General features: G+C 39.7%; 1 protein-coding gene across 1 annotated transcript; it reads right to left on the bottom strand.

Annotated features, from left to right (window-relative positions):
* Positions 1–127: 127 nt before the first annotated feature.
* On the bottom strand, positions 128–25455 carry LOC115113030 (myomesin-2-like). Its single transcript, XM_029640219.2, has 36 exons — positions 25350–25455; positions 23518–23630; positions 22342–22399; positions 21876–22030; positions 21134–21220; positions 19531–19619; positions 19296–19346; positions 18184–18348; positions 17899–18060; positions 17545–17686; positions 17078–17277; positions 16923–16976; positions 16201–16328; positions 15604–15787; positions 15074–15248; positions 14859–14980; positions 13884–14071; positions 13646–13772; positions 13160–13341; positions 12965–13079; positions 12225–12387; positions 11769–11875; positions 11331–11375; positions 10775–10911; positions 10344–10488; positions 10177–10239; positions 9768–9835; positions 9412–9525; positions 5437–5524; positions 5296–5334; positions 4700–4805; positions 3629–3792; positions 2111–2147; positions 1852–1874; positions 1700–1755; positions 128–1103 (listed from the first exon to the last, which is right to left on the bottom strand). Exons 2-36 carry the CDS (start codon positions 23607–23609, stop codon positions 648–650), a joined length of 4287 nt encoding a protein of 1428 aa, XP_029496079.2. The 5' UTR covers positions 23610–23630; positions 25350–25455; the 3' UTR covers positions 128–647.
* Between the last annotated feature and the right edge of the window lie 2008 nt (positions 25456–27463).

Raw genomic sequence — 27463 nt, 5'->3', positions numbered from 1 at the left:
CGACTGCATTCAGACACCTTGGGTGAGTTTGCGCTGGAGCCCAACAGTAAACCGCTCAGGGACGACACAGTGGGAAGTGATTTTGGCTATTTTATATTAACACAAAAGCAGGGAGAGACACAGCGGCGAGGAGGGTAACATGATTTATTTGGGGCAGTTACTAGAAACGCCGCACCTGCCACTATGGGCTAAGTGGAGGTCCAGAACTTTGGGGTTATCCATCCGTAGGGAGAGCCAATACCTCAAGATTCCACCAGCTAATTGAAAATGCAACTTCTAAAACAGAGATTTAATCAACTAAACATCAAAGCTGGTCATTTTTCACCAAAGCGCCTCAAGGGAGACCGAGCCAAGTTCATTAGAAGGCTCATTCAGCTTTGTAAATATTGGTGACAAACTCTCTGTTTTTTGTGGCACAACTTCCAACACTAAATATCTCTTGGCTTCCCACTCCCAAACCCCCTTTCTTTCTCTCCGAGACATTGGCTCTATCATAAGAAGAAAAAGAGTAAGGGAGCTCAACTGCATCTTCAGTGAAAAATGACAGGTATCTACTGTTAAATAACTTTCTATTTGATGACTCATGCTAACAGATTAATCACTTTTTATTTTCCTTTCTCTCTTTGGAATTGAAATGCTTTTGTTGTTTACTTTCTCTTTGTTGGGGTAGGGGACTTCATGCCACGAGCTGGGGTGGGGGACTTAAGTCCCCTAGGAGGGGTGGGGGACTTGGCACCGGCTGGAGAAGATACATGAGCAGGGGCTGGGGAAGGAGTGACAACCTTGGGACCTGGGATCTCAATAGGACGTTTAGGTGGGATAATCGACTTGGGCGTTAGAGTTGGTTTGGCCTGAGGAATCGTATCACCATGCTTGTAGATGCTCACAACGATATCCACAGACTCTCCTCCATATTTGTTCTGCACCGTCATGGTGTACCTGCCAGAGTTTTCCAGGGAAACACCTTTGATGGTGAGACTGGCAAACTTTCCGGACTCGAGGGACACCAAGTACTGGTCATCGGGATACACCTCTGCACCATTTTTGAACCAGGTGACTTGAGGTTTTGGGTCTCCGCACACTGTGCAGGTCAAACTCAGGGTCTACCAAGCGGGACAAAGGAATTGAAGGAATGGAAAGACCTTGGTTACCAACACAGATATAACAGAAGAACATAGAATGTTGCTCGTGTTGTTCTCACCTGTTCTTTAATTTAATCAGAGTTTACTATGTTTATCATGTCCTATTTCCCTAGTCTCTTGTCTTTGCTTTACTGAGATGAGCATGTTTCTCAATCCGCTGGAAAAATCCCCTCTTGTAGCATCAAAGTAAAATAACCAATCACACTACAAACAAGCGTGTGTAGTCACTTTGGAGAGACGTGCCAGTTACATTGACCTTTACAAGTAGCTCTATTCTGCCATTATGTAAACCATATACCTCTATGACATGTCTACAGAATACTCCTAGCACATACATCACACTGTATTCGTTTCATAAGGACCCCAGTTTATGCTTACCCCACAATATTTCATATGCTGTGTGAAACCAGACATGAGGTGCTGTAAAAGGCAATATATCTGCACAATCTTCGCCTTATGGGAGATTCTCTAGGGCGGTATATAATGTAAGGTTACCTGTTCTAGCGTTAAATATATTCCCATAATTGTATTCAATCACAAAATAAAATGTAAATTACCTTCTTCTCCATGATGGTAACAACATCAGGCAGACCGCCCAGCACTTTGCCACGATCTAAAAATGTAGATATCATATAATCACAAAATTGTCTGAATCAAAAGATTTCCCACAGAGCCACAATCTAGCATTATAACAAGAGAATGTACTCACTGGCTTCAGCATATGCTTCCTCTCTGGAAAACAATAGAAGAATGGCATTGTTAGTGAGTTCATTAGCACAGTGAGGCTTGCTATATTTCACCCCAAGACTGACTCCGTACACATGTTCTGCTTTGCCAAATACATTAACACTATGTAGGAATCCGAGCTGCATTTTAGCTGTAGGAACGTGGCATTTATACAGTACTGATGCCCTACATATATGTGCATGACATGAACACTGAACAGAATTATGACGTGATTATCTTACTTTAGTGTTGTGAATTCCGCAAAGGCTTTATCGTAGGCTGTGAACGAAGAAAGAAAAGAGAGGATACAGTTGGGCTTTTCATAATGTTTCATTAATGTTACACCATACGAAACCAATTTTGAAGTATAGATGGAGTAGCCTACTTTCTTTCTTTCTTTTTGTTCCTGTACTTACTGCTACTTGTCTTGGAGACACAACAGCAGTGTGGCAGAGACATATCATACCTCAATATTGTAATGTTGTTCTGTTTTGCCTGAAATAGCTCATCCTCCCTCACTCATTACTGTTTCCAGACCACAAAATCGCATGACCTGTCAGGGACCAGCCCTTGACTATGTTTGCCATCAAACAGTATGTTGACTAACTGAAGTATGAGCCAGGATTGCACCTTTAATATTGTTGTTCCTGTTATTTCATCCCCCGGATTTGCCTAAATATGCAGCTTGCTTCTGTGTATCCAGCTGCAGAGATGCCCTTTTAATTATAAATGTAGAAAACTGCAAAACAACAGTGTGAGACTGGACACTGCATGGGTTAGTCTAAGACTGGCAGGACAACACTGCAACAGTGTGAGACTGGACACTGCATGGGTTAGTCTAAGACTGGCAGGACAACACTGCAACAGTGTGAGACTGGACACTGCATGGGTTAGTCTAAGACTGGCAGGACAACACTGCAACAGTGTGAGACTGGACACTGCATGGGTTAGTCTAAGACTGGCAGGACAACACTGCAACAGTGTGAGACTGGACACTGCATGGGTTAGTCTAAGACTGGCAGGACAACACTGCAAAAGTGTGAGACTGGACACTGCATGGGTTAGTCTAAGACTGGCAGGACAACACTGCAACAGTGTGAGACTGGACACTGCATGGGTTAGTCTAAGACTGGCAGGACAACACTGCAACAGTGTGAGACTGGACACTGCATGGGTTAGTCTAAGACTGGCAGGACAACACTGCAACAGTGTTAAGTAGTTGGTCATTTTAATAAAGATGTGCAGTGATCTCATTACTGTGGTCCAACTGAAGACTCCACCTCATTGATATACTGCCAGAGCAATGGTAATAATATACAACCTCTGCTTTTTCTACATTCAGATGTTATGTACATGTACTAAGATGTTATGTACACATACTAAAATGTTATGTACACATATTAAGATGTTATGTACACATACTAAAATGTCATGTACACATACTAAAATGTCATGTACACATACTAAAATGTCATGTACACATACTAAAATGTTATGTACACATACTAATGAAGACAACTACAAATGCATGTGAATATTTAAAAAAAATGTTTAACTTAATTTATCAGGTTTATCATTTCCAGATTACCATTATCCTGGTATTGTCATTGAGGTTCATATGCTGAATGTGCTAATATCACTCTTTTAATTAATTTATTATACTATTTGCAAGATTGACAGAGAAGTAGGTTGTTAAAGTTGTATTGTACAATACAAGCACAACAACATACATACTCAATATCAGATATCGTCTGACTTACCATCTCCAGAAAGGTCAATGATGCGACTGTAGGTGTTCTCCGTATCTATGATCTGGATGTGGTACAGACCCTTATCCTTTTCTGTGGGTTCAAGGATCTCCATAATGGCCATGGCAGGGGTACCTCCAATATGCACCTTCTCAGAGTGAGAGAGTTTACTTTCCCTGAAAGGGTAAAAGGGGAGGAACCGATGGAGCATAAGTATTGTTTTTGGAATCCATTGTGTTGGATTGAGTAGGTCCCTACTGGTTTACTCAAAGAGCAGTCAATGAAACATGGTATCAACTGAAGTTCACAGGTAGCTCGATGAGGAATTTATTAGGAGAACATTTAAAAACATCATATGAAATTGTGATTGATTCTAATGAAAATAGTCAAATGTCCAGATTTCTCGCATAATAGGTGTAACTAGTAGTTTGTCAAATATTGACCCGCTACAATTGCTGTGCTGGACCATTTTAAGAATCATCATTATCTTATTTATGTACCATTGCCCTCTTGGGAGTCAGGGAGGTCCTGAAATTTGCCCAGCTGAAATTTGTGAGGAATCATGGGAAATGGTAGGCTTTGTTCATTCATTGTGTGTGAAATTGTTGCCATGCTGAAACATGCTCCCCCTGTCAGTGCCATGCACACTGGAAGAAAATAAAGACCCGAAGCAGCTACTTCAAAATGTCCATACAGGGATTAGAAGACCCACGCATGGTTTAGCTGAAACTGGTTTGCCTTACACAAGCTGCTGTAACCAATGACTTCCCACAAGCCTGAGGGAGTGTTTTTTTTTACCCTGTAGCTATTCTACTAGGTACAGTAGGCCTGAATAATTGTTTCCATTTGGGAAAATTGTAAATATGATAGTGTGTGAAGAGAGACAGTCTCTCGTCTCCCTTTTGTGTCACTCCTTTTCAATAACCACCTTTTTATAATAATCTCAAATCATGTTTACATGGCTGGCTCATGTTAAGCCTTGGAATAAAACCTTGTGCGGATTCTATTTCCATACACATTTCCATAATTTCTAATTATCTGCATAATTGAATAAAAAAGCACCCCCAAAAAAACTTTGCTTACGCATGCAGCCAATGGATTTTCATCTCCTCTGTGTAGTATTTCATGTGGCAGTGGAGCTGAATGCCTGTTGCCGTGCAGTGAATTGCCAGCTCTGCTGCAGAGGATCCTGGAGAGAAAAAAAGGAAAAACCATGTGTTCTTTAGTGTACATATGCTGACATTTATATTCTATACTTCTCTTAAGCTAACATATCTTCTTAGATATATACATCTTGGGTATTTGCTGTGGTTTACTAATTGGTTGGCCGGTGCTGGGAATCGGAATCAGTGCAATAAATGCCGTAATGGAGATATGACTTCTGGCTAGGATGACAGGTACAGTACAGATGTTACTTGCAGCCCAGTTCATGAGGGTGGAGTAACAGGACCCTTGATATGCCCAATGGCTGTGCAATCCTCCTCATTAATTGTGCTGTACTGATTTAGCTGCACTGAGAAAACCCACAACTGTGTGAGGAACAAATTATCTGCAATATAACGATCAAGTGAGTCTAACTGATTTCTTGCACTGGTTGAATAACAAGCAGAATAAACTGATAACAAATTTGTTTTAATACTAAAAAGAGAAGTGACAATCAAGAATATATTAATACCTACCAGCAAGTTTAGAAAGCTTCTCGATTATTTCATCAAAGGCTGTAAGAGAGATGTTGATAAAACAAAATTATGTTCAAAGTATGTTTACAGTAAGACAATATTTCAGATGCAACATAATATAGTTTTCATATTAATATTTACCATGGCCGGATATTTCAATTTGGGACTGATCCTTTCCTCTGTCATCACTGATGGTAGCTTTGTAAATGCCAGTGGAAGCCTTGGAGAACTAGGTTGGATAAAAAACAAAGCACAATTTCAGGGATCAAAATAGAATGCAGTCGATAGGCCCACCCTCTGCAATAGTAGCAGAGACCATGTAAGCTACATTGGCTGCATTACATTGAGAATAATTGTTTTAACTTAGTAATTTCCTGTTCATATAATTGAAAACAATTGTCCAATTTCATATCATTTTCTCAGCTCTTCTGGGACTTACATTGCCTTCAGAAAGTAATCACACCCCTTGACTTTTTCCACATTTTGTTGTGTTTCAGTCTGAATTTAAAATAGATATAATTGAGATTGTGTCATTTGTTATGAGAAATGAAAAGCTGAAATGTCAATAAGTATTCAAACCCTTTGTTATGGCAAGCCTAAATAAGTTCAGGAGTACATTTTTGCTTAACAATTCACATAAGTTGCATTGACTCACTTAACATGATTTTTGAATGACTACTCCATCTCTGTACACCACACATACAATTATCTGTAAGGTCCCTCAGTCGAGTAGTGAATTTACAACACAAATTCAACCACAAAGACCAGGGAGGTTTTCCAATGCCTCACAAAGAATGGCTCCTATTGGTAGATGGGTAAAAATGAAAAAAGCAGACACTGAAAATCCCTTTGAGCATGGTGAATTTATTAATTACACTTTGGATGGTGTATCAGTACACCCAGTCACAACTAGCATACAGGTGTCCTTCCTAAATCCGTCACTGGAGAGGACGGAAACCACTCAGGGATTTCACCATCAGGCCAATGGTGACTTTAAAAAAGTTACAGAGTTTAATGGCTGTGATAGGAGAAAACTGAGGATGGATCAACAACATTGTAGTTACTCCACAATACTAACCTAAATGAAGGGTGAAAAGAAGGAAGCTTGTACAGAATACAAATATTCCAAAATATGCATCCTGTTTCCAATAAAGCACTAAAGTAAAACTGCAAAAAAATGTGACAAAGAAATTAACTTTATGTCCTGAATACAAAGTGTTAAGTTTAGGGTAAATCGAACACAACACATCACTGATTACCACTCTTTATATTTTCAAGCATGGTGGTGGCTGCATCATGTTATGGGTATGCTTGTCATCGGCAAGGACTAGGGATTTTTTATATATAAAAATAAACGTAATAGAGCTAAGCACAGGCAAAATCCTAGAGGAAAACCTGGTTTGTATTTATATTTGTATTTATAATGGATCCCCGTTAGCTGCTGTTAAGGCAAAATTAAGGCAAGCATACAATTTTAAAAACATGACAATGCATTCATAACAGATTTCACAAAACACTACGTGTGTGCCCTCAGGCCCCTACTCCACTACCACGTATCTACAACATAAAGTCCATGTATGTATGTGTATAGTGTGCATGTTATCATGTGTGTGCATGCATGTGTCTACGCCTATGTTTGTGTTGCTTCACAGCCCCCATAAGGTGTATTTCTTTCAGGTTTTTAAACTTCTTGCATCAGTTACCTGATGTGGAATACAGTTCCATGTAGTCATGGCTCTATGTAGTACTGTGCGCCTCCCATAGTCTGTTCTGGACTTGGGGACTGTGAAGAGACATCTGGTGGCAAGTCTTGTGGGGTATGCATGAGTGTCTGAGCTGTGTGCTAGTCGTTTAAACAGACAGCTCGTGCTTTCAACACGTCAATACCTCACACAAACACAAGTAGTGATGAAGTCAATCTCTCAGCCACGAGAGATTGACATGCTTATTATTAATGTTTGCTCTCTGTGTACATCCAAGGGCCAGCCGTGCTGCCCTGTTCTGAGCCAATTGCAATTTTCCTAAGTCCCTCTTTGTGGCACCTAACCAAACGACTGAACAGTAGTCCAGATGCGACAAAACTAGAGCCTGTAGGACCTTCCTTGTTGATAATGCTGTTAAGAAGGTAAAGCAGCGCTTTATTATGGACAGACTTCTCCCCTTCTTAGCTACTGTTGTATCAATATGTTTTGACCATGACAGTTTACAATCCAGGGTTACTCCAAGCAGTTTAGTCACCTCAACATGCTCAATTTCCACGTTATTTATTACAAGATTTAGCTGAGGTCTAGGGTATAGTGAATGATTTGTCCCAAACACAATGCTTTAAGTTTTTGAAATATTTTTGACTAACTTATTCCATGCCACCCATTCTGAAGCTAACTGCAGCTCTTTGTTAAGGGTTTCAGTCATTTCAGTTGCTGTAGTAGCTGACGTGTATAGTATTGTCATCCGCATACATAGACACTGAGTTTACTCAAAGTCAGTCGCATGTCATTAGTAAAGATTGAAATAAGAAAGGGGCCTGTGATTCCTGAATCTACCTGGATTATGTTGGACAGGCTTCCATTATAGAACACCCTCTGTTTTCTGTTAGACAGGTAACTCTTTATCCACAATATAGCACGGGGTGTAAAGCAATAACACATACATTTTTCCAGCAGTAGACTATGATCGATAATGTCAAAAGCCGCACTGAAGTCTAATAAAACAGCCACCACAATCTTTTTTTAATGAATTTCACTAAACAAATAATCAGCCATTTGTGTAAGTGCTGTGCTTGTTTAATGTCCTTCCCTATAAGCGTGCTGAAAGTCTGTCAATTTGTTTACTGTAAAATAGCATTCTAGTCACTGGGAGACAAATTCACCTTTTAGCAGGTTAATAACTTAAAACACAAGTCCAAATATACGCTGGAGTTGCTTACCAAGACAACATCAAATGTTCCTGAGTGGTTTAGTTGGTTTTTAACTTAAATCGTCTTGAATATCTATGGCAAGACTTGAAAATGGCTTTCTCGCAATGATTAACATCCAACTTGACAGAGCTTGAAGAATTTTAAACAGAATAATGTGCAAATACTGTACAATACAGAGACTTACCGAGAAAGACTCACAGCTGTAATCGCTGCCAAAGGTGATTCTAACATGTATTGACTCAGGGGTGTGAATACTTATGTAAATGATATATTTCTGTATTTCATTTTCAATAAGTTTTCAAACATTTTGAAAAACATGTTTACACTTTATCATTATTGGGTATTGTAGGTTGTTGAGTGAGAAAGAAAATCAATTTAATACATTTTGACTGTAACACAACAAAATGTGGAATAAGTCAAGGGGAATTAATACTTTCTGAAGGCACAGTACATGTGGCCACTTGATGAGCAATATCAAACATGCGACTGTATGTCAAGCACAGGATCAGAGTATTCTTTTTCCATCTCATAGCTTTGTGGGGACATAGTATGAGTGAGAAAGCAAGATTGCAGGGTGTGATTATGTATAATGACATCATTGGATGTGACTGGTTTCTATGACAGCGGTGCTCTACTGAGGAAAGAGGCGTTCGACTTCTTCCCCTCAGGGTTATTCCTCTTGTTTCCTATAAATGGCTGGTGTTCCTATGACCGAGAGTCAAAACGCGCCTTGACTGCATCAGTGTCCGCTTCTCTGACTTCTCTTACATGATCACCAAATGTTTTGGTGGCTGTGTTTTTGTCTTGTCTTATTGTATAAAGCCAACCGTTCCCCTAGGAACTGACTGCATGAGCGTGTAGGTGGATAATACCCTCCTTCAACAACAGCAATATATTGTAGTACTAGCGACAAAGATGTCTGACTCTTGCTTGGCCTGATTGTGTCTAGATGTTTGCTGATGATATGGAAAGCCATAGAACTCTTCAATGGCTGCCTTGAGATTTCCAGCAATGGAGGTCATAGTATGAATGCACCCAACCCAGTTTAACTGGAATTCAGACGGTAAGGTCCTTCACTGTAGCCTATTATTAAAACTACAGGGTCTCAAGACACTCCATTGTGCTTCTGCCTATTGTCCACATAACAACTGCTATTATATGTAGTTTGTTCAATCTGTGTGTTTATGTGATAAAATTACCAGGGAAATAGGAAACTTGCAGGCTCCAGATGCCAGACTGGCTTGCCCTTCAGGGGTAATCTCAACGTCATCCTTGAACCAGTGCAGCGCTGTTTCTTTCTTCAGATTGTCCACCTGCATTATGAAACAATAGACCCGTTACCCGCAGAGAGGTGGACCAGCCCAAACAAAGAGGCATGACTGCACTGCAACAACACCATCTGTCATCATGCCTCTCAACAGAGGGGAACAATGACTAAACTGAATCATGCTGACTGTGTTTGTCGTTTAGGTTGGCATTAGTGATAACTCACGCCATAATTTCCATTTAATCTCTTGGTCTAATCTAATTGTACTTAAGGTGAATGTTTAATTACCTTGCAGATGAGTGCAACAGAACAGTCGTCCCCAACATGGACTGACAAAAACTCACTGAAGTGGGGGCCTGGAAATAGGGCAATAGACAGAAAGTGGGAGAGGGGGATGTGAGGGAGAGAGGTGCAGGAGAGGGATTTGGAGGGAGGGGGAGAGGGGTCAAAAAGGTCAAATTTGAATGCATTGTTTTGCTAATAACATCCTTGTATCCGTGTAATATCTTTCCTTGTAATATCCTTGTAACAATGGGTGTCTTATGGATTTGCAGGTGAGATAACAGTGTGTGGCTTCCAGAAATAATGTGAACCTTAATAATTCATCATGATACCTAATCATCATCTTAGTGTACTGGCTGTTTGAAATGAATATTTAATTCAAATATTACTCAAATTAATTTCACACATTTTTTACCTTCTTTCACTCTGATGTACTCGCTCCTTTGGTGTTCTGCGTCTGCAAGAGCTGCCTTGAAATCTACAACCCAAACAAAGTGAAACATGGGATAAATCCTGGATACCTCATGGAGCCCTACCCTGTATTCGAGCACAACAACTCCCCCACAGCAGACAGGCCCTCACCATCTCCAATTAGCACCAGAGAGGACTGGCCTCTGGCTTTGCCATCCTCGATCTGAACAGTAAAGGTACCCTCGCTATCCTCTGTGAAATGATCCAGCACAAACTCAATGATACCAGTCTCCACGTTGTGACTCGCATGATTTGGCTGAGAACACAGAGAAGAAGACACCAAGAATGTTTACAGGAGAGGACTTTACTGAGGGAATTTTGCGAATCCAATAATATGGTTATGTTGTGTGATCTACTCTAGTCTTGGCTTAAAAAGGCTATTCATGCCATACATCGTGATGAGAGTAGAATGTCGAGTTCAAAGACAACAAATAAATTGTCTGTGCATGTTGTGTCTGAAATGACACCTGTATAGTGCATGACTTTTGACCAGAGACAATGTGTCAGTTTAGTGTTGACAGGAATAAGGAAGTGACTCTTACATCATTTGCTGAGAGCTCCTTGTTGTTACCAAAGAACTTGTAGGTGACAGCAGAGGAGATGTGCTCCGCCTGCAGCCAGAAGCACATGCGACCACGCTCCAGAATCTTGTAGGCCAGTTGAGTCTTTAAAGGGATCACTGTGGAAGCAGGATAAAGGGAGGAAGAAGGTGATGCAAATAGAGGTACGTTTTGTGATAGAAATGACATTTGCTCATGAAAGAAATGTTCAACAGGTATACATTTTCCCCCTCAGAAAATAAGAAAATGCTGTGATGAACCACATGCTAAAAAGTTGATGGAGCAAGGGCTGAAAAACTATTTTCTGGGATTAACAGTTGTCTCCTTTATGTGGTTTACACGGATCTTACCTCATCACCAGTCTACAACGGCGCCCACGCCCATACAGTATATGCAGATTATTCAAGCCAAATCCCAAAAAATGTAATCGTCTTTTTACCCTGGGCTGTGTATTCCAAAATATAATTTGATGGGGACCAGAATGAATGAGATTGAAAAGAAAAAAAATCCATATTGAATAAATCCAAACAAAACCTACCCGGGTGTCTGATACCATAGCTCTTTGCCAGCATTTTCTCCAGCTCTGTAATAGAGGTAAATAAGGGGAAATGCATTTCAGTATTCCAATGATCCAATAGCTGTTTCGCAAATTGATTTCAGGAAACAGCCAAACAGCTTCCTTCACAGCAAAGCCTTTCTACATGAAACGTCATCGTATACTTCCACAGTAACAGTTATCTGCACTGCACAAGACCAGACATGCATGTACTGTATCACTAGATCATATCATATTTATGAATGACTGTGATGGGTGCCATTATTGTCTGTGTATAATGAAGTGCTGTTGTGTTGATTTAGATGTACTAGTACAGTAGGCATGTATGGACAAAATCTATTTTATACCATGATATGTCCAGAATGAGGGTTATAAATAAGTAACCTCCTATTTGTGATCCACTCCCCACCCAGGTCCTACCTTCGGCATGGATTTCATGGCTGGCAGAAACACCATCCGTGTTAGTTACAGAAACAGAGAAGCAACCCACATCCCCCTGGTCAGGGTGCTTGAAAATAAGCTTGGAGCTAGAATGTAATAGAAGAAAAGACACACCATTGAATATAGGGTCGAGGAGATATTTAGCACATCAATAGAAGAATATATATTTTATTTAACTAGGCAAGTCAGTCAAGAACAAATTCTTATTTACAATGACGGCATGGGAACAGTGGGTTAACGGCCTTGTTCAGGAGGCAGAACGACCGATTTTTACCTTGATAGTCGGGTATTCGATCTAGCAACCTTTCGGTTACTGGCCCAACGCTCTAACCACTTGGCTACCTGCTACCTATTACACATTTCTGAATCACTACTGAGAAGTTTTATTTAGATCAAATATATTTGATCTATTGACAAGATTTGTGCATAGCTTACGTGCTGCCCTCTGTTTTGATGACAATTTCTTTAGAGAAGTCAGTGATTTCCTTGTAGAATTTCTTCCACACAAAGTGGGAGCTCTCCGTAATTTGACAGCTTTCAAATGACAGGATGATGTCACCTGACTCTTTGTCCACTGTGCAGGTCATCTCCTGGGCACCTTTTGGATTGACAAAGCAAAGAGTGAATAAAACAAATCTGTCATTGCAAGTACAGCATGTCCTAGAGATGGGTGTTTAGGTGCAGTCATACAGTACTAGCGTAGTATGTTCATTATATGTCCACAGTGTATTTGTGTCTGTATGTTCTGCATCCTCTGTTGAATTAATATCAAAAGAATTGTGAGAATGACTTTTCCCTGATCTCACCCAGTGCTTGAGTTGCTGAGGTCCCTGCAGAATACAACACTGCTCTCTGCTGGTTGCCTGATGCTCTCATTCCAACCACTTTACAGAGCTCCATATGAGTCATATATTTTTCTCTCCTCCCACGTCCTCCCAATGTTCCTTATCAACAGAAGAACAGACAACCCCTCCCTAGGCCCCTCCTCAACATTCCTGTCTAGTGTACCCCACACTTTGTGGTGTTACTCTCCTACATTTCAGCTAATCTAACTCCCATTTTAATGGGAATCCTGACCCAAATAAACATTCTCTGTGGAACGCACTGAATGAATGCTGCTCTGTACTAAGCCACATTGAAGCTCAGCATCGGGAATTGTGTCTGTCCAACAGTACCTTCCACTGCTTTGGCAACCACAGGGTTAGAAGCCAAGGAAGGCTTGCCGGCACCTTCAGAGTTCGCCGCGCGCACTCTGAACACATATGACACTCCGGCTTCCAGCCCAGTCACCTGAAAACAACAAGTACTGTAAAATGTGCCAGACAGGGTACATTGTCATAACTCATAGGTATTCTAGGAATACTCTGTACCTTGTGGTAGCGGTGACTGACAGCATGGCTCTCATTGGAACAGTGCCATTCATCTGAGCCTTTCTTGGCAAAGTCCACAAAGTAGCCTGTGATTGGGCTGGCGCCGGTGTAGACGGGAGCCTTCCACTCCACCACCACAGAGTCATCACGGATCTCGCAGAAGGTCATGTCATAAGCTGGTCCTGAAATTCAGAGTGCAGTAAATGTAGAAAATTACTTTAAGTCAGACACACAGAGTATAGAGGTCAGGCTGTGTAATGTGTATGTGCTGCTATCTTAATGATTGATGTTGGAAGTGGCACTGCCGATAAGCTTGAATGCACCTCTTCCAGAATTCATCATCACATTAAAAGGATGAGATATGCATTACGGTTTAAATATGCAACAGTATTTGCATGTAAAATGGCATTCGCTTCTTTGAACTATGCACCCTTTGTTTCATCTTTAAAATATCAACTTGTTTCAGAGAGGTTTTCGGTGCTGTACCTGGCTCTGGCATGGTCCAGGCATCACAGTGGAAAGCCTTGCTAGGGGCAGAGGGGGCACCAAGACCAGCAAGACTTCCACCATAAACCATGAACTCATAGACTGCACCTGCACTCAGATGCTCAACCTGTAGTTGATAGGGAAAGTATTAAAACTGTTAGAATCACTGCATAATAGACTCATAATGATCCTAACTGTAACAGCATTTTTATTTGACTAAGGTCAATCAGATTTATACCTTGAACAGCCTCTCTTTGATGGGTGGGATGTTGACCTCTCTCCATGTGTGTTCTCCGTGCCTGCGTTTGTTGATGTAGTATTCAGCCACCGGAGAGCCACCAGAGTGGACGGGCCGCTTCCAGTTCAGAACCATGGACTCTCCATCACAAGCGAGCAGAGCAATGTCATATGGAGCAGAGGGAATCGCTGCAAACAGAGTTGAAAGGTTTCTAAACATGTATCATGGTGGATATATAGCAGGGGTCCCTAACTCCTGGTGAAATACTGGTTGTGCAGGCTTTAAGTAGCATGTATACAGTGCATACTTTCCGTATCCACTGTATAATACATCAATCTTAATTCATCATGGAGTAAACTAGCATGTTAAATATGATCATTGTTAACTACAAAATACTGCCATCCACATAGTTTGGAGTATCACCAATAAATGAGTTTAAAAATGTATGGTGTGATGAAACAATCTGCAGTTGTTGGTTGAATGTCCCAAAGGAACTCTGAGTCAATGGTTGGTTTTTGACTCATATTGCCTAAATTATTCACATTATTTGGACGAGAAAGGTACATGACGATTGGCTAAATCAAATAGGCTCCCAGTCTGTCCTGCTGAAACTTTTGAATTGGAAGGATAATGGTCCTCTTTTATTGGAGACATTGATTTTAGATATTCGGCCAATTTAAGGCATCAAAGTTAGATGTCTTTGTTTGTCATACTTCTGGACAGCTACCAACAGACTTGTTAAACAGTCTTGATAACCTTGCTACAATTGAATCACTATGATCATTCACAGAGAAAAGAGTCTCCAGCTAAGCACAGTGGGTCGCTAAAATCGTGTATTTGCATTTTTCTTCTGCTGTTACTTTTGCTACTGCCAGATTGAACCCAGCACTTTTTACGCCTGGTTGGAACCTTGACTAATGACAATTATATACTGTGCGTGTGCGCGTGTGCGTGTGTGTGTGTGTGCATACTCACTGAGGGCAGCTTTGACAGAGAGGGGAGACGATTCCTGTGATTCATCACTAAGACCCAGCTCATTGATGGCTTGCACACGGAAGACATACGTCTCACCAGTGGTCAGGCCTTGAACCACAAATCTAATCAAAAATAGCAGATTAAGTAAAATGTCAACATATTATGATGAATGAAATCACACTCTTCAAATAATAAGTCTTTGACTGAATACATACTTGTTGCTCTTGTGAGGCTTGTGGTTAGCTGAATCCCAGTCCTTGGAGCCTTTTACACAGACATCGATGTAGTAGCCAATAAGGTTATTAGGCTCCTTGGGTTCAGCCCATTGGATAACAAGAGATGTGTCAGTTTGCCTTGTGGCAACCACCTGACCAGGAGCGGAGGGGACACCTATAGTAGATAAACAGGGCATGGTTAGGCTCCTTAAGTTCAACCCATTGGATAACAAGAGACGTGTCAATCTCCCTTGTGGCAACCATTTAACCAGAAGCGGAGGGTTCACCTACAGTAGATTAACAGGGTTAATGTCTAGGGGAAAATGTCAACTATCTACTTACTTTAATTGAAGGACTATTATTTCTTAGCAAAATCTACAATATGAATTACTTTTTACATTTTTTCAAATTCCACCCTTGACTATTTCTGTGATTTGCAGGGAGTTTGACTTTTAGAGAGAATACTTGAGCACAACCTTGGGGAGGACTCTAAGAGATCGCTATAAAGCCATTGAAGAGGACCCTCTTACCACGCAGCTCTTGAGTCTGAATGGGCTCAGTAGGCTCAGAGGCTTCACTGCTGCCGTACATGTTTGCAGCCAGTACACGGAACAAGTACTGTTTTCCCTCAGCCAAGTCAAACACGGCATAACGAGGAGATCTCACAGGCACCTGAGTGTTCACCCTCTGCCACGCACCGGTCTCAGCTAGGCACTGTGATGGTAGAACCCCAAAAACAAGATTTACACCCTGTTCAACAGGCAAATGAAATGGAGAGAAAGATAGAACCCCAACTCATTTTGCTGACTTCAGCTATTCATTCGGGTGGTGAACCTGAATATTTTTGCCCTCGATTATACTATTGAACGCATCTTAAGAAAGATTCCATCTGTTTTAGAGCAGAGTTTCTCAAACTTGTTGGGCCCGCTGACCTCATAATCCAAAAATCTGTTCTTGTTAGTAATAATCCTAAAAATAAATGAGACATTTGTATTTTTTTTATATTTTAAGATCTGGCCACAGACCCCACTTTGAGAACCCTGTTTTATTGGACACAAATCTATCAATTCCATGTTGAAATGTGTGGGAAAAAAATAAACCTGGGGGAGAACAGTGAGAATACCAACCTTCTCAATATAGTACCACACTGGGGCCCGGCCGTGATAGGGGGCAGGTTTCCAGCTGAGGACAACATATGTTCGGTCGGTCTCTGGGGCATGCAAATTTGAGGGGGTTCCTGGCACCTTCTTCTCGTCTACGGACACAAGACATCACAGAGATTTAATGTATTTTGCCCAAGTGGGAACAATCACCCGAGTTGACAAAAATATTGCCACAATAACAAATGTTTTCAAGGTTATGAAATTGTAGTACTGAAGACTTTTTCTCTAGCCTGTCTATGCACATGGATCTGTTGCTAGTATAGATGTGTTACATTCAGTCTGAAGAAGGTGCCACAGATGGTTAGATCTTAGCATCCTGATGGAATTCTCATCAAAAACGAATCAGCAGCTCTCTGATGAGCCCAAATTTAGGCTGTATAATTATTGCTAATTATTGAGACGGGAGAATCGTGAAAAGAAAAATGTGAAATGTGACAGTTGTTATTGGTGTTTTATTATACAGATGGAAGACATGGTACAATGTGAGGGGCTAATGATATCTCAATATACTAAATGGGTAGTTTACCCTCATTATTCTTCTTAGTGCTACTGACACTGATGAAGTATAAAGAAATAAGCCTAAAAAAGTAATAGCATGACTGCTTAGAAGAACGTCAAAGATTTTTGTATCAAACTAGTTATCGAGTTTCAAGGACCCCCATACATCATAGAAAAACATTTAGTACCTTCAACGTCATCGTAGTAAGTTACAACGTCAAGTTTACCACCCAACTTGATGGCTGTTAAACAAAGATAAAAACATAAAATTATATACATTAATTTGATTCTAGGGAATACATGACCTCACAAGTTAAAGTTTACGAATTCATCCTCACATTACCATGGAGTCTTTCAAATTCAGTTGGGTCCAGGGCGGCAATGGGGTCAGACATTCTGGAGGGCTTGCTGATGCCTTTTGAGTTTATCGCCCGCACACGGAAGTAATAGGAGTGACCCTCAAAAAGGCCAGGCACGGGGTATTTACAGATCTTAATGGGGGAGTCGTTGCACTGCACCCAATTTTCAGTTCCAGTTTCGCATCTGCAAGAAATTGAGGATAATTGGTACATCTCCAATATGTAGCTACATTATCCTGTCACAAGCTACGAACAGTGGTGGGAGATTATAGCTTGTAATTTACAGTTTTGCCTCCCATTTTCGGCCTAGAATGATATGTGATTTTAAGAAAAAAAACTACCAGAATGTATATAACGAGGGCCTGGAGTTTTTCCTGGTCAGGTAATAGCATCAGGGAAAATGTAGCTGGATATATTCACATTTGATTCCCATTTTAACACCTTCCGTTACCTATCCACAAAGTATCCAATAATGGGGCCTTCAGTAGTGGTGTTGGGAGGCTTCCAGGACACAATGACATAATCTCTGTTGGCGTCATGGATCTTGATGTCCATAGGGGCACCTGGAGACCCAGGTACTGGGGGTGGACCATCTGGCATAGGTACACAAAGCAAGTCACATCATCACAGTCTGTCAAAGTACATCACGCTATATTTGAAATGCCCTGTGAACAGAATTGCCTTTTGAGGATCAAAGAGCTTTTTGAAAAATAGAAGAATATGGCTCATACTAGTTTTCAAAGTAGATGAATTGCTGGTACACACAGAGGTGGTATACAATTCTCAAAGTTAGCAGATTTTTTACCAGCACAGGAGACGAATGCACTGTGCGCAGCATCTCCCCCCTTTGTCACCATACGGAGAGTGTAGACGCCCTCATCATCCTTGTTCAGGTGAGGCAGGGTCAGCTTGGACTCGCCTCTACCAGACTCTATCTTCACCCACTTGGAGTCTGACAGCCGATGATCTAAAACAAAACAAAAACGCCAATATTAAAAGTGAGGAACTGTCCGTGGCTGAAGTTACTAAAATGGTCTTGTGAATCGGCTGTTATTGAAAGCAGTTATGATTGTAAGAGAAAATGTGTTACCATCTCTGAACCATTGAGCTTCAGGCTGCAGATTGGCTAGGTTGGGGCTAATGTTCATTGTGGCTGCCAATGTGACTGTGTCTCCTTCTGTTCCAAAGACCGAGCCAAAAGTCTCCAGGAAGGTGATGTTGATCTTGGTGTATTTGATCTCTGGCAACATGGGAACTGCAAAAGATAGTAAAACAGGATAGACTTACAGTATTATGACTCTATTTTAGTAATATAATTATAGATGACCATGATCAGAAGTATATTCTGCAATTATGTATATAATTACATACACTTTAAAAGAGAGAAAGCACTGAATTATTTGGAAGACTTTGTGTTTTTTTTTTTTTATCCATACAAAGGTGCAATTTATGTTGTGATTAGTATAGAGGTTTCATCAGATAATGTCTCTGTCGATTCTTACAGGGATAAATAAAAACGAACATTATTTTCATATGTTGAGAATGCATGTTTGAGTTGATATACCCTACATTACTCATCTCATATGTATATGTATATACTGTACTCTATATCATCTACTGCATCTTTATGTAATACATGTATCACTAGCCACTTTAAACTATGCCACTTTGTTTACATACCCTACATTACTCATCTCATATGTATATACTGTACTCGATACCATCTACTGCATCTTGCCTATGCCGTTCTGTACCATCACTCATTCATATATCTTTATGTACATATTCTTTATCCCTTTACACTTGTGTGTATAAGGTAGTAGTTTTGGAATTGTTAGGTTAGATTACTCGTTGGTTATTACTGCATTGTCGGAACTAGAAGCACAAGCATTTCGCTACACTCGCATTAACATCTGCTAACCATGTGTATGTGACAAATACATTTGATTTGATTTTTATCTACAGTAGTTTGTTTGTCTCTCACAATAGTATAAACATTTTTATATGTAGCAGTAGTTTGTTTGTCTCTCACAATAGTATAAACATTTTTATATGTAGGCTACATCCTTGCAACTCGAGAAGAATGTTGCCATATTCAAACAATCCCCAGTTACCGGATTTGACTCAACAGTGGTCAAGATCTACTCAGAGGATAAATGTATCAGGAAGAATACACAGGACAGTGGTGTTGGGTGGACTTACTTGTGTAAGGAAGCCATGCATAGGGAGATGAATGCCCTTCTTCTCTGAATCCTGCAAAACAGACATATTATACACATACAATCACTACACAACAACAAAATACATTACACTATAATATTGTATTGTGGAATAAATCAAGTATATAAACATAGCGTTATCATTTAAATAAGCCATATCATAAAAATCAATGCCTTAACAAAACGTATATACTGTATGTTTGCTTTGCCAAACTTACTCTTGACAATGACAGAGGCCTGAGTAGAGACCTGTCCATGAATGTTACTAGCTACAGCAGTGTACTGCGCAGTGTCATCGGTTTCACACCTATAGGGAATACCAGAAGAATACATTGTTGATAATGTACATGAACACATAAAAACATCTCAGCAATACCTAAGGCTTAGACTTTGTCTCCATCTATAGTTTGTGTGGGTATATTTTTGTATGTAGGACTTTGATTAATTGACTAACCACCAAACATAATTTCCTGAGTTGAATTTACAGGATGGTAAACTTTCAAAGGATAACAAATTATGCAGATTATGCAAATTGCTGTTGACAAAATGATTACTGGGAAATATCAAGCCATGATCCTCATTTGAAATGGTGCTATGACTTTATGAAAGCACAGTAAATGAATACTGCAAATATACATAATTTTCTAGCTTGTAAAGGAAAGGGGGATACCTAGTCAGTTGTACAACTGAATGCATTCAACTGAAATGTGTCTTCCGCATTTAGCCCAACCCCTCTGAATCAGAGAGGTGCGGGGGGCTGCCTTAATCGACATCCACGTCATCAGTGCCCGGGGAACAGCAGGTTAACTGTCTTGCTCAGGGGTAGAACAACAGCTTTTTACCTTGTCAGCTCGGGAATTCGATCCAACAACCTTTCGGTTACTGGCCCAACGCTCCTACCCGCAAGGCTATAGTACCTTCCACCCCAAGGGTCTCTTATTTTGACCTCTACAGTATAACCACACACTCAAGGTCAGATATTATCAAATGTTTGGAACTTAAGACAGGAGAATAATGCTATGCAGGGGAAAAAAACAATTGCATGAATTATTCATGAGATATTCATGAGAGGCTCTAAGACATGAATGGCAAACATCTAAAGCTGCAAGGAGAGAGGAGGTTGAGAATAGTGACAGATATAAGACATTGACCATATGCCATTTTAAAGCTGTCCATGCTCACTTTCCCTCAATATTTCCAAACCATGGTTGTTTTCTTTGAGTGTGAAAGAGTTTGAACCCAGGGAGAATACAGAGTGGCATTTCTTTATTGAAACCCTTCACTTTGATTTGGAGAGGCAAAAAGAGCTTTGAGACTTAAGGTGCGATTTAGCGTTGGTGCTCCTGACACTGACAGCGAGCGTATACAGTGCTCTTTAAGGAACTCCAGGATCAAATGACAAAGAGCTCAGCACTTTTCTATGAACAGCTGATGAGTCCTCAAGACGAGGGCAGTGCCCAGGGGGGCTTTGGACTAAATTGGAAAAGCTCCACCGCTACGGCTCCACCATTCACAAGGCTCCCTTTTGTGAACACTTGCGTGTTAATTAAGTTAACAGTAAACAATGTGATTGTGAGTGAAATGCAGGGAGGCCACAATGAAAATCTCAGATGGTCCAGGAGAAAAGTCATGATATTGTTTAAGACTTTTTAAATGGGGGTGATAAGCTACCATGAGAGAATAATGTTTTCCGGACAAATGGATCTAAATAATATGAAAACCTGTGATTTCCCATAACATAAAAACCTGTGATTGTTTTATCACTGAATGTGTGTATCCATTGTGCAGCCTAACGTTTTTCCTCCCGTGAGAATAACTTACTTGACGATCTCCAGGTTATGAATTCCAACATTGTCCTGCACATTGTATTTCATTGACGATAAGTCAATGCTGACACCATCTTTATACCTGGAGAGAAATCAATTAGAAATGGTTAAGGTGAAGTCTTTCAAGTGGCTGTGATAACACAGGAAAAAAGTAATAACATTATGCAGACTATTGTGATGTGACTGTGTATAAGCAGTCTGTACCTGTGTCATAACGTATACCTTTAGTGTAAAACTACAACATTATTACAGAGCCCATAACAGGTTAAGATTAGCTATGCTGACTTCTTAACCTCAGCTAAAATCTAACACCATCAATCATCCGTAAAACTTTGACCACTATTTCAATCTAACAGAGGGTATGAAAGAAAAACACGAGCATTAAGCAGTTCTCCCGTTGTGCTACACCAGTACAATAACATTCTGCACCGATAGATAAGCAGCTAAATGCTGCTGTTGAACTTGCTGAATGACTGTTTTGGACACAGATGTAGGATTTTAATTTGATCACGCTTTTGTAACTGAGATTTTTCTTGCAAACTTGTAGTGTATTCTAGGTTTAAAAATGTCAGACTTGATTTGCCATAATGAAAAAAATGTAACACCCCTACCAAAAATGTCCATTCATTATTATCCACAGAATAATTCACATTTCTTGTTGCTGCAGCCTTATTTTACTTCTGTAGCAAACTGGCTCAAATGATGATCCTACATCTGTATTTTGTCTGAATCCTCACCATTTCACAAAAGGGGTTGGGTAGCCCTCGACCGTGCAGTATAGCTTCACAGGAGTGTGCTCCCAAACGGTATGGGATCGGAGTGTGGTCAGGAACTTAGGGCCCCTGATCATAGACTCCTCACGGACGTACTTCTCAACCATCTTCTTCCTCACCTGAAGGTAAAGTGTACATTTGACATTTTTCTTCAATACCCTATTCAAACTACTAAGCCAAGCCAAGCTGAGGTGACCTGTACTGCCCTGGCCAGGTAATGCATCCATCATAGTTACTGGAACCGTGCTAGACAGGATCATGCAAAAAGTAAATATCAGAGCCTGCACAATACGGTTTGGCTTGGCTCAAACGTGTGAAAAGTGTACTTGTGCAGATCTGATACATAATATTTTCGCTCATCTTTTTCAAATGACATCTTTAATTATGGTGACATGCTGAAATCTCCCAATATGACAGATGAGGACCTTACCACTCCCTGGATTCTTGTTTCTTGTTTGTGATGATAATCATCCTCCACCACCTCAGAGCTATATGAGCAAAACAAACTTAGTTATTAAAGGATAATTTACAAAAAGTCAACATAAAACAGTGTAAACAGCTAATTTTGTTTAAGTTAACAAGCATTTACGAACTAATATAAGAAAGGCCCAACACAGTGAAAAACTAAGCACCACAAAAAAAATCTATGTTAAGTCTAACCATAACAATCATTATTTGCTATACATACAGTAAGCATCTTATTTGCATTTTAATCATTGGCTTATTGCTGAGTAAATGTAGTCATAGAGCTACAGAGCACTTCGTTAGCATCAAAAGACCTCTAACAGCATCATGTTGACAGTATTCTCATGCCCTTTTTTGGCAAATTACCTAATGTACTATTTCTTGCGGATGAATCATCAGTCTATACATACCTGACAGAATGATCATAGAAGTGTGTACAGGTAATATAGATTACGTGATCGGAGATGACACAGATGAAACTGGGTACAATCCATAGAATGTATGGTGCAAACTAATATGAGTGTCCTGTCTCTACTCCTGATGTCAACAAACACAAGTAAACACACCCTTCTTTAAAGGCAAATCAGTCCAAGGTGTATTACAGAGGAAAATGTTAATGGTATTATTATCATACACAAGCAAATATGACAATTAGTCATCATACAAATTAGTAAAGCATATGTGTCCCCAGTTTATAGAAGAGAATGTGATCCAGTGATGTAGTAGCAATAGGATGGCTGCATAGTTACATGAGATTTGGCAATTAGCAGGGAACCAACCTATTAGTGGGTTACAAGTGCTCTCTCTAGGTGTAAACTTAGCCACTGTTAAATGCCCAGCTGAATACACTAACTACCATTTGAAACTGTACACCGAGGGCCAGATTTACTTGATGTATTTACACCAGTTCTTTATTCTCAGAGGAGAATAAAGACCGTGACAAATGTGTTAACTGTCTTAATTTACATTTAATCTAACTATGCTAAATAAGCTCTATACAGTTTAAATGCTTAATTTACTCTAGTAAGTAGCAGGTGCAATTTATACTCCTGTACAAACAATTGTAAATCTGGCCACCAGTTTCCAAACCACTAGTATGTTTCAAATGAAGCATAGGATTCCAATGGGCCCATCTCCTTACCTTGTGTACTGCTTTGCTACCACCTTAGACTGTGCACTGTGGTAGTCATGGCTGACGTGCACGTGCTTGTGTCTGGCAACTGTCGCAGCCATAGTTGATCACTTTTAAATGATCTGTGATTCAAATAAGGAACACACTTACTGTATTCTATTGGCTAGCAGCAACATAATGGCAACCATAGAAATACAGTATAATAGTTGTATCTCGATGATGGCAACAAACCATGTTAATGTAGAATTACTACAATGCAATGCAACGGATCCATGGCTCTTCGGGCTCTTTGATCCATTGATGCATTTCAGGGCACAATATGCAGTATGATACAGTATGTCCTTCAACATTAAATTATATGTCTTAGGTATTAGTGCCTGTGAGGTTACAGACACTGGGGATAGAATTCCATCAAACCTGCACTGCGGGAGAAAGATTGGGCCTGTTCTTATGTAATAGAAGAGTCTGAGTTATGGGCAGAAGAAATGGAAAGCAAATTCATTGGAGGTTTAAATTAGATGGTGAGGGGGTTGAGGCTTAGAGCTACTTAATGGCTTAAGTGTTCATCTATGAAAATTCAGTTATTACCAGTTATTCTCACAATACAGCAATCTAAATATAATTCAGACCATATGAAGGAGATAAATATAGCCTATATTCACAGGTGATGTAGTGATAAATAAGAACATACAAAACCATATAGCCTCTAACAGATTGAATATTAACAGACACATGAACAGTCTGAGCACTTGCAAGTTATTTTTAATTGCAGTAAATAATATGGGAATAAGGTCCAAACTTAGTTTAAAGTAACTGTCCAGTGTTTGCAGATTTCTATGAAATATGACCTATAATTAATTACAATGAGTGAAATAGTTTTCCTTCCTATTTTTTTTTAGTTAAGTATGTTAATTAAAAAGCAGCTTTTCTTTGTTGGAAGGATGCCGGGCGAACCCCAACAACAGAATGGTGTGGGCGTAAACCAGTCATAAAAAATATTCACATCAGTAGACCGCTGATTGGCCAGCTCAGCCAATGAGCCAACATGACATCATTTTCTGTGAGGAAATAGCAAGCATTTTTTAAACGGTCTGTTTGAGATACACGTTTGAGGTGGAGTTTTTGAAGTGTTTTTCACCAATGTATGCTTTGGCCACAAATATGAGTAAAGGACAACGTTATTTGGTTGTCAGTTAACAGAATATTAACTTTTAAAAGTGAGATTTTCACTGGACAGTTACTTTAAAACTTTCTGTAGCTTTGAAAATGTTCTCTGAATATGGAAAAAGTTGAATTCCCAGTCCTACAAAGTTGCATATTGCCTCTCAATGTGTTTTGGAATAGGTTTACAACCAAATAACAGCTTTTTGACTCTATTCTTTTCCTTTTCTATCTTATTCGCTCATTCATTTATCAGTCAGGTTCAGCTAATTCTCAAGTGCAGCAAAAGTGCTGAACATCAGAGATTCAGGTACCAGAAATATCTTGACACTTGAACTCCTGAGCCACATTTCTCTGCATATAGAAGACAAAGTAAACTGTCTTTTTATAGAATTCGTTTTAAAAGTCTATATAAGCTGATGCCTCCATTTATCAACATGCCATCAGAGCAATATACTCATATCAATCATTTGTGTCCAACAACTATTACAATGAATATTGCTAGATAATATCCTTATTATGTCAAGGTCTAGGCAGTAGCCTAGGCCCTAATTAGGTAACTGGACTAATCAATCTCAACATTCTGATATAACCAAGAACCAAGCATGCATCTCTCAATTCAACACCTTTCTGAAAAATCCAATAATCTGAAAAGGAAGGAAATAATAGGCATGACTTACCCCAAGAGATTACACGAGCGCAAAGCAGAGGTAGGTCAGCCTAAACCCACTTGGGAGTCACTGGCTGATGAAAACCAAAGATTAACCACACAGAGTGCAGCAACTCTTGCATCCCATTTATGGATAGGCATATGACTATATATAGCTTTTACATCAACCTGTAACATAATTTCTTACTTGCAGTAGACTAGGTACAGATCACGTAGTGTTAGTTATTCTTTGATCACTGAATAGGTCATAAAAACTGTATCCAGTTTGCAATATTTACAAAATGTGGACTGAGCATAATGTGTTCAGTTTACATCATTTAAATAATGTCATACTTTATTTATTTTTTCAACTCTATCCATGAAATTGAGGATAATTTTCATATAGCCTATATTTGTTTTTATATTTATTAGCTTAGGCTATGTTAATATAATATTGCTTAGCTCTATGCTCAACTGAAGGAACCTTAAGACAGAATCTTAAGATGACCTCCTGAAACCTGAACTGTGGCCAAGCACTATTTTTAACAAGAGATTGGGTTAACAGTCACAGCAGTGTGATATGCCTAGGCTACGGCTATTCTTGCCAATAGCCTGAGGCAATGTCACACAGTTTGTTAGCTTCATGCAAGCATAATTTCTCCATTACTTATCTACAAGGCCTAAATGATACAATAACATAGCCTACTGTCTAAAATAACATTGTAAAACATTTTGCAATGTCTGCCCATTTTTTATAGAAAGATTACAGAGATAAATGCAATTGCAATAAAGATTCAACACATTTGTCTTGTTTTTATTTTTACTGTATGTGGCCCAGTGGAATATCAGCAGATGTGAGCGGTACAGCTGCCTACAGTGCACGTTTCACATGATCTCACGTGACTTACATTTTCTGAGCATGTGACGCCCAGTTCAGCTGTTGCGGGAAACAATTTCACGGTATTGTTGTTGTAGGCTTCTACCAGACGTCTAATCGGACGGTTTTTGGCTGTCTCATTTTAAACCATAATAAGTGATACTAGTGGAATCTTCATATTGCTAATCTATCAAACAACATTTGTTTCCTCATCTAAATGGCCCTTCCAACCGTACAGTTGTATATACGAGTTTATTTTTAACCACAGGAACAAAACAAGGGTAAGAACTTATTGTATCCGTCGTAGGTTACATTTAAATCTTACCCACAGAGCCTACGTTTAGCCAGGTGGCAGGTCCAGGTGATACTGGAGACCTTGTTTTGTAAAATAATGTAGTATGTAACCTTCAGTCAGGAAGTTAAAGCTTGGTCGCAAATGGGTCTTCCAAATGGACAATCACCCCAAGCATACTTCCAAAGTTGTGGCAAAATGGCTTAAGGACAACAAAGTCAAGGTATTGGAGTGGCCATCACAAAGCCCTGACCTCAATCCCATAGAAAATGTGTGGGCAGAACTGAAAAAGAGTGCGAGCAAGGAGGCCTACAAACCTGACTCAGTTACACCAGCTCTGTCAGGAGGAATGGGCCAAAATTCACCCAACTTATTGTGGGAAGCTTGTGGAAGTCTACCCAAAACGTTTGACCCAAGTTAAACAATTTAAAGGCAATGCTACCAAATACTAATTGAGTGTGTGTAAACTTCTGACCCACTGGGAATGTGATGAAAGAAATAAAAGCTGAAATAAATCATTCTCTCTACTATTATTCTGACATTTCACATTCTTAACATGAAGTGGTGATCCTAACTGACCTAAAACAGATACTTTTTTACTAGGATTAAATGTCAGGAATTGTGAAACTGAGTTTAAATGTATTTGGCTAAGGTGTATGTAAACCTCCGACTTCAACTGTATATCAGCAGATACTTTCAGAAGGCACTGTATTCATACCCCTTTACTTATTCCACATTTTGTTGTGTTACAGCCTGAATCCAAAATGGATTAAATATATATTTTTCTCACCAACAATACCCCATAATGACAACGTGAAAACATGTTTTTAGACATTTTGGCAAATGTATTAAAAAAAATTATACAGAAATATCTCATTTACATAAGTATTCGCACACAATGAGTCAATACTTTGCAGACGCACCTTTGGCAGCGATTACAGCTGTGAGTCCTTCTGGGTAAATCTCTAAAACGGGT

Source organism: Oncorhynchus nerka, linkage group LG28 (assembly GCF_034236695.1).
Source record: "Oncorhynchus nerka isolate Pitt River linkage group LG28, Oner_Uvic_2.0, whole genome shotgun sequence".
Classification (NCBI taxonomy): Eukaryota; Metazoa; Chordata; class Actinopteri; order Salmoniformes; family Salmonidae; genus Oncorhynchus; species Oncorhynchus nerka.
Note: the sequence above shows the minus strand (reverse complement) of the source record. Positions and strands in the feature narration are given on the sequence as shown.

What these genes read in the sequence shown, in the direction of transcription:
- LOC115113030 (XM_029640219.2), bottom strand. Translation starts at nt 23,609, where the DNA reads ATGGCTGCGACAGTTGCCAGACACAAGCACGTGCACGTCAGCCATGAC. An exon ending in CTATGGTATCAGACACCCGG is followed by an intron (nt 10,912 to 11,330) that starts GTAGGTTTTGTT and finishes CTGCTTCCACAG; the next exon opens with TGATCCCTTTAAAGACTCAA. An exon ending in CATTGACCTTTCTGGAGATG is followed by an intron (nt 2,148 to 3,628) that starts GTAAGTCAGACG and finishes CTTCGTTCACAG; the next exon opens with CCTACGATAAAGCCTTTGCG.